The sequence below is a fragment of the Miscanthus floridulus genome, chromosome 3 (genome assembly GCF_019320115.1).
Source record: "Miscanthus floridulus cultivar M001 chromosome 3, ASM1932011v1, whole genome shotgun sequence".
In the NCBI taxonomy this organism is placed as follows: domain Eukaryota; kingdom Viridiplantae; phylum Streptophyta; class Magnoliopsida; order Poales; family Poaceae; genus Miscanthus; species Miscanthus floridulus.
The window spans coordinates 27,316,903-27,324,538 of record NC_089582.1 but is presented as its reverse complement, the minus strand read 5'-3'; the positions used below and the strand labels follow the sequence as shown (position 1 = coordinate 27,324,538).

The 7,636-nt window shown below is 49.1% G+C and overlaps 1 protein-coding gene across 1 annotated transcript; it reads right to left on the bottom strand.

Annotated features, from left to right (window-relative positions):
* Positions 1-2,936: 2,936 nt before the first annotated feature.
* LOC136545300 (disease resistance protein Pik-2-like) lies at positions 2,937-7,288 on the bottom strand. Its single transcript, XM_066537326.1, has 2 exons — positions 6,335-7,288; positions 2,937-5,010 (listed from the first exon to the last, which is right to left on the bottom strand). The coding sequence occupies exons 1-2, from the start codon at positions 7,240-7,242 to the stop codon at positions 3,012-3,014; spliced, it is 2,907 nt and encodes a 968-aa protein (XP_066393423.1). The 5' UTR covers positions 7,243-7,288; the 3' UTR covers positions 2,937-3,011.
* Positions 7,289-7,636: the final 348 nt, after the last annotated feature.

The window sequence follows — 7,636 nt, the reverse complement described above, 5'->3', positions numbered from 1 at the left end:
AAAGGAAAATGCTGAAATCCAAGGGAAACCGAGATTAGACAGGACGGAAATTACTGACAACTGATCTAGAACTCTTCTAGCTTCCTCTAGATGTCTACAGAAATCTTTAAAGCTTTCCATTGTGCTGACCACCTACTGACTTGTAAACATCAGTAAGGCCTGTGCAGCATCTTTTTTAAAATTAAACCCCGGATGCCAACAGGTGTGCTAAAAATGTGTGGCTAACGATCGAATCCCCAGGGTTACTTAATAATACTAATGTAAGAAAGAAAAGAAAAGGCATGTTTTGGATCATCAGTTAAAAAATGTTTTGGTCAGAAATCAGAACGCGTGGCAACCCCATTTCCATGTGCGCGTGCATGAGGAACGAAGCCGCACAAATTTTAATATGAGAGGAGAGGAAAGCAGCACAAATGCTAACACCTTTGCTGGCCCATTATCTGCATACACTGGCCCATTGTGTAACCAGCTGGCATAAGCATGGTTTCTATCAATTAAAAATAGTCGTCGTGGAATAAGGACCAGTTTTCAGTATCAACTAAATAAACAGCTGTAACAAGCAGTTCAGAATTGGGAGCGGATAATGCAATCCTATCAGAAGGGGTTGTTTCGTAAGGAAAACAAGAGGGAAGGAAAAAAAATAAAAGGGCAAACACCATAATGGCGTTTTGAGAAGCCAGCACGTAAAAGCAACAAAGAATTGGAGAAAAAAAGAGGGGGAGGGGGCTTCAACTTTTGAGCAGTAGCTTTGCAAGGATTTAAGTACATTTCTAATGTTCTAAAGTAAAGTTTATTAGGCAGGGTAGCTACTCAATGACTTGTACGGTGTCCAAATAGTAACAATAATAATATTATATAGTTATTTCTTTTGTAATGTATTTCGGTCGTTGAATGACATCTAGCATGGCCAAAAACTAAATTTTTTTATAGGAAAATCTATACACATCACTGTTGGGTATTCAGATATATATTTATGTACACACAAATTTATGTATGCATATACGATAAACAACAATAATAAGAAGAAGCAAACAGTGCCAAAAGCGAAAGAATGGCTGCACAAACGCATAGAAGAGCACATGCAAGATATTCTTTGAAGGGACTTAGGGAATACCAAACTGTTTGCGTGCGTAGTCCCTAAACCGCATACTCAACCAATCATGAAATGGAGCAAAGCAGTCTACAACCGGCCAAAAAAATGAGAGAGAGGTAAGCAATGGTACCAATTACTGTGAGAACCATAGAATATGAATCACAGACCGAAGGCAATGCATAGGTATGGCCTAGGAATCTAAAGAAAAAAAATGACGCTGATATTGTAGTTCACCAAGTAATAAATTGCCTTCCTAGTAAGCCCAACTGCTAATACATCATTGGCAATGGGGTGTGTGCTCAGTAATAGAACAACCGATAAATCGTATGAAGCAAAGACATCATTGATAATGGATATATACTGATTAACCAACGGAGAAAATGTGCAAGTAATATAACGGCACAGTCACCACAAAGGCACCGAAAATAGCAAGATTCATGGAAGAATGAAATAATTATATAATCATCACTGCACAATTCCATTGTCTCAATCTTTAAAGAATCATCATCGCACAATCCCCAAGCCTCAGTAGATGACACGAATGAAACAATTAACCATCAAGGTAAGGATATCATTTCTGCATATGAGAACAACAGGAGACGATGGACACTGGGCGACCTTGCTCGCTGCAGCCAAGAGGGGAGGGGGTGGGGGGGCACGATCCCCGTAGTGAGCAGAGGGAGTTTAGGGAAGGGGAGGGAGAAGGAGAGAGAGCGCACGGTGCAGTTTAGGGTTTGGCCCGTACCTAGGGTTTCACCGACCAAAGGAGCGCACGCTCCCCGACTGGAGGAGGCATTGAGGAGGCCATGCGGAGGATGGGGGAGAGGAAGGAGGCCACCGGGCCCACCCACGCCAGCGCGCCGGCCGGGGGGGGGGGGGGGGCGCCGTCGCGAGTGCCTCGCGCTCACCGCCGCCTCGGGAGGGAAGGGGAGAGATGGAGAGTAAGGGGAGGGAGGGCAGAGGAGGAGGATGGGCGCCGCCGCTGCGGACCGCTCGCAGCAGCCGTGTGGAGCTGGCTGCAGCGCCACAACAGAGCGGAGGGAAGCGGAGCACCGGGACAAGACGCGCAGGAGGCAGCGGGCAGCGCCGTCGTTGGGGCACGGTCCTCCAGCGTGGCAGCAACGGCCATGGCGTCCGGAAGGTTCCTGCCTGCATAGATCGGACGGGAGGACAGACGGATCCGGCCATGGAGGCACCGGATCCGCCAGATCTGCCGGTTTGGGCCTTCGCCAGCAAGGAAGCCCGAGCCGAGAAGGCTACATCGACGTCCGTCACCGGCGCCGACGAGGGAAGGGGAGGGGGAGGAAGGGAGAGACCAAACCTGAACCTACACAGCGGCCGGGCAGCAGAGTCCAGTGGCCAGGGCTTCCGCGGAAGTGCCGGTGGCGGCGGCCCGCGTCGGGGCGGCTGCGCGCACTGGCTGCCGTCGCCCTGGCCGCATCGGGAGAGAGAGGGAGCGAGAGGAGAGGAGAGAGAGGGGGGGGGGGGGAGGGCACGGCATGGGGTGGGGTGGGGGGGGGGAGGAGGAAGGTGGCCGCAGCTGCGCCGGCCCGCCCGTGCGATCCGTGCACCGTCGCCATGGTGGTATGGATCGAGAGAGTGAGTGAGAGAGAGCGAGAGAGAGCGGAGAGGATGAGGCCGTGGGGGTCGGGGAGAGACAGGGAGGTTTTCGCTGCGGGGGCGGTGACTGTAGCGAGCGGTGTAGCCAATATGGACGGTCGATCGCGGAATCGGACGGTGGGGGGATTTCGGGGCGACGTGGCCAGCCTGAGAGGCGGCCAAAGCTCCCTGGTTTGATAATAAGAGATGCCTTTGTCAACTTTGTAGTAATAATAATTAAAAAGTACCAGAGACGTGGTAGATAAACATAAATGAAATTGGTACACTGACAGGAAATCCAAGAATAATGAAGCGACAATCACTCATATCTAAATGAGACTTGGAACCGGCTAGACTCTGGGCGTCTCCCACGCTCGGCCTTCAGCTGCTCTAGAGCATGCTCTACTGCAGGATTGTTATTCGTACCAGCAATTATTACTTCCCTGAGGTTCGTCAAATGTTCGATGCCCTTGATGCTCTTCTCATATTTGTGGAATTTAAGATTAAGCCTTTCGAGCTTTGACATGGCTTTTTCCTCAAACTCGAAAACTTTGGGCGTTGGATTATGAGATGGTGTATCACAAGTCATTGTCAAGTTGACGAGTGCAGGAAAATTGTGGCTAGTGCGTGCAACCAGTGTGTCGCCAGTGTAGTACCTCCTCTCCATCACGATACTCTTCAGCTTTGGTAACTTGCATAATACACCGAATGGCTCGTCGTCAGATAGGTCTACCCAAGAAATCACAGCCTCAACAAGGTATGTAAGTGAACCAATCCATTTGGGCAAATGTCCACCCATGTCACCAGTTATTCGAAGGTATCGAAGAAGTCGCGGCGGCATAGGGAGGCTATGAAGAAACTTTAGTATCTTCGTCCAACCCAAGTCTCCTATATTCAGAGACCGGAGGGAGTATGTCTTGCTCAGGGAGGCCGCGAGCTCTTCAAGGACCTGCGTGTTATCACCAATGCTTCCAGAGTCAATATAGAGGGTCAGTTCTTGAAGTTCTTCTAGCTCACCAATCTCTTGGGCGACCTCGATGTTATTTTCGAGGATTACATTGTTCACCACACGTAGAGCCTTCATCCTTTTGAGCCCCCGAGGAAGCCTCCACATAACATACCACCCAAGTTTGCTGTAGAACTGTAGGCGCTCTAGTTTCTCCAAGTTGGTCACAGTTTTTGGTAACCCACCAAGGCCCGTGTGACGTGTATCAAGTATCTGCAAGTGCTCCAGCTTCCCAACTTGAGATGGCACCTCGCTGATACCTGTACCCTTCAAGCTCAAGAACTTGAGAAGATACATCAAGCAGATATATCTCATATGATAATTTGTTAGGCCCTCACAATCTTCTAGGTCAAGTACCCTCAGCAAGGTGAACTTGTCTAGGTGATCTAGTAGCTTGTGCCCCACAAGGTGAAACAAGCTCAATGATCGGACATGCTCCACATCCATCCCCTCAATTACATGTCCCACCTTCTTCTTCGACTGCTTTGTACTAAGGGGACTCCTATTGTCCCCATGGATGGAGAGGCGACGAATCCTGTCATACGACATCCCTACATACTGCCCTCCTAGCAGGCTGGCAAAGTTACACTCAAGGGACTTGGACACCATGACCTCAAGAAGCATGTCATGCACCCGACACGACTCCACCTTCCCATAAATGCTAAAGCATAGTTCAATCATGTTCCTGCTCGCCAACTCATCCAAGTAGGATTCTGCAACCTCCATTAGGCTCAAGCCCCGCTTCTCCGGGACCAATCCTTCAGCGATCCATCTTCCTAGGAGCCGGTCCTTGTTGATCTCGTAATCCTCTGGAAAAATGCTAAGGTACATCATGCAACTCTTGAGCTCATAAGGTAGGTGATTGTAGCTGAGGGTGACTATATGCTTCATACCCTCAAGGGTAGGGTTGCTCTCCATTTGCGTACCAATTGATCTACAAATTGTTTCCCACTTTTCTTTGTTTTCCGATGATATGTATCCTGCCAACACATTAGCAATGCTAACGATGGCCAGTGGCAGGCCACCACATTTTTTCAAAATATTGCCCATCACATCTTCGAGCTCTTCTGAGTACTTGGCATCCATGGAGCCAAATGCTCTACTGAGGAACAACTTCTTTGAATCCTCCAACTCTAAGGGTTTCATATGATGGATGTAATGTCCCCTAACAATCGCAGGACTGCATGCTTTAGCCACAGTGTCTATTCGAGTGGTCACGATGATTCTACTATCACAATTGTTCTCTGGCAACACAGATTGGATTGCATCCCATGCTCGTATGGTCCATACATCATCAATCACAATTAGATACCTGTTTAGTTTGTGTGTATACCATGGTTAGTCATTGTACATGAAGAAGGAAGTTACTCCTACACAAGTCCAAACTAAAATATAATAGCCCCATCTACGTGTGCTCCTCAACGGTCTACAATCTTACTTTACATTAGTAAAAGTCTTGTGGATAAAGGTAGTATGTACAAGTAATTAAAATTTAATATCTTTACTTTCTCTCTCTCATTCATTTTCTACACAACACCCTTTTAAGTACTCTATAATCATGTTTTGCTGATATGATGTAGAGTTTTCTAGCTATAGTTTTCATTAGAGGTGCTTGTAGTTTTCTAGCTATGAATAGATTGATCATTCTTTATATCCGGTTTTCTCGTTTGAATTTTTTCTACATTTATTTTGACACTCTTATGTTGAGGTATGTTATTTTCCTATTATACATCAAAGTAATTTTGTATTGAAAGTTTAATTCATTTTATTCGAATGAAGGAGAAGACGAGGATTTGATCACTTAATTAGCCAACATCAAAAGGCTACTTTTCCAACATTTTTTTTAATCTCTTATGTTGAACCAAGTTATATTTTTTACTTTTTTTTAATCCAAATATAATTCAAATCACAAAACTATGAATCTTTTTTTGGTAGACAAAACTATGAATCTTTTGTAATTCAACTTTAAACTTAAATGCATTATTAGGGTGCAATGAAGATAGTTGACATTATTTTTCTTTAATAATAACATGTGTAGAGCTGGGACATGGGCCGTGCCATTTGAGGGCGGGTCATGGCACGGTCTTTTGGCATGACACGAAACACGGCACGGCACGAACACGAGGGCCGTGCCGTGCCCAGGGTCTCGGCACGGCGGGCCATATGGCCTAGATCGCATTTTGGGCCGTGCTTGGACTGGCACGACACGAAAATAGCACGTAGACACTTCTACAACTCTGTAATGCAATTTTCTAACATTTACTGTACTACCTCTCATCTAATTCTTGAATAGATTATGAAAATCATTAAAATTTTCGTTAAAATAGTACACACAAGATATATATATTTCATTTCACGAGCAAAAAAACAAAATTAGCACGAATATTTTGAGGGCCGTGTTTGGGCTGGCATGACCCGAAGACGTGCCGGCGTGCCACGCGCCGTGCTTGGGCCGAAGAAAATATTTACCGAGCTATATCGGCACGGCCCGACGTGCCTTCCGTGCTTAGAGGGCACGACCGGAAGAGGCACGAAGCATGAGAGGGCCGTGCCGTGCCGGCCCAGCCCGGCCCAAGTCCCACTTCTAAGCATGAGCAGAGAGAATTGGTGCAAAGGGTATTTCTTTTGAGTAGTACCTCTTGTCCTTGAGACAGTCGTTGAGTTTTGTGGCCAGTTCAGTTTTATTCAACTTGTCAATTCCACCAAGAGTCCCCTCTTCCTTGATGCCTCTCTCATTGTCCGTTTTGTCCTTGACCACCTGCTGAAGCACGCGCTTGAGCAGCGCCTTGAGACCCTTGCCGGCCTCGAACGCCTGAGACACCGACACCATCGCCTGGCGCTGGAACTCCGCCTCCAGCCGCCGGCACACCTCCATGGCCAGCGTCGTCTTGCCGACGCCGCCGAACCCCACAACGGAGAACACCTTCAGAGACCGGTCTTGCTCAACGACAGACGGCGCCTTCACCGTGTCGGCGAGGCTGTCAGCCTGGCCCGCGATGCCCACAACGTGGCGGTGCTCCGCCTCGGCGCCGTCGTCGCTGGCACGGCGGAGGGCGTGCGCAGACGACAGGGACGCCGCCGCCGACACCGACACTGGCGATGGGGCGGACAGAGCGGCGGGGGAACGGCGCAGCGCCACGCGGCTGATGCCGTACTGCGCGTGGCGCTCGCTGATGGTGTTGGCACGGGCGCGCAGGGCGTTGATCTCGCAGGCGAGGCGGCGGCGCGACAGGAGCGTCCCCAGCAGGCGCTCCAGCCAAGCGCGCACGCCGTCGTTAGGCCTGGACTTGATGCGGAGCACGTAGCGGTCGACGCAGTCCTCCGCGTCGTAGGCGAGCTCGCGCAGCTGCTTCATCCACTCCCGGACGAAGTAGTCCACGGCGGCGCCGTCGTCGGCCTCGGACTGCATGCGGAGGATGGCGTTCATAGTGGCCATGTCGTCCCGCAGCTCAGCGACTTCGCCGCCGACGCCACTGAGCAGCCGGTACTCCTCACTCAGGAGCAGCCCAGCGTTGCTCAAGATGGTCTGGGCAGCCGCCTCCATGATCAGGCCAGATCTCTATGTATCTCTCACACAAAGGCCTCTCCGGTCCCGGAAGGCAATGTTGCATTGGAGCGAGAGAGGAGCCGATAAGAGGATATATATATATATAGGGAGCAGATCCATGGTTGGAGCCTTGGCGGAGTTTGCTGTACTACTCTAGCTAGGGTCGACATAATTGCTAATCTCTCACAACTAAAAAGACTAAAAGTAAGACTATTTTTTGGTGCGACTTTTTTTTGTCGCTCCTCCCTTCCGGCCACGCGATACCCCGCGAGATAGAAAAAGAAACTGCCATCCCTACGATCCCCGTCTGCTTTGAAGGAAACAAATCGATCACCTGAGGCCACATGCACGTAAGGAAACAATAATCATGCATCGAAGGAAATAATTGGCA

Excerpts from the sequence above, each read along its gene's own strand:
- LOC136545300 (XM_066537326.1), bottom strand. The coding sequence starts at position 7,242 with ATGGAGGCGGCTGCCCAGACCATCTTGAGCAACGCTGGGCTGCTCCTG. Across the intron at positions 5,011-6,334 it reads GACTGTCTCAAGGACAAGAG|GTATCTAATTGTGATTGATG; the intron begins GTACTACTCAAA and ends CAAACTAAACAG.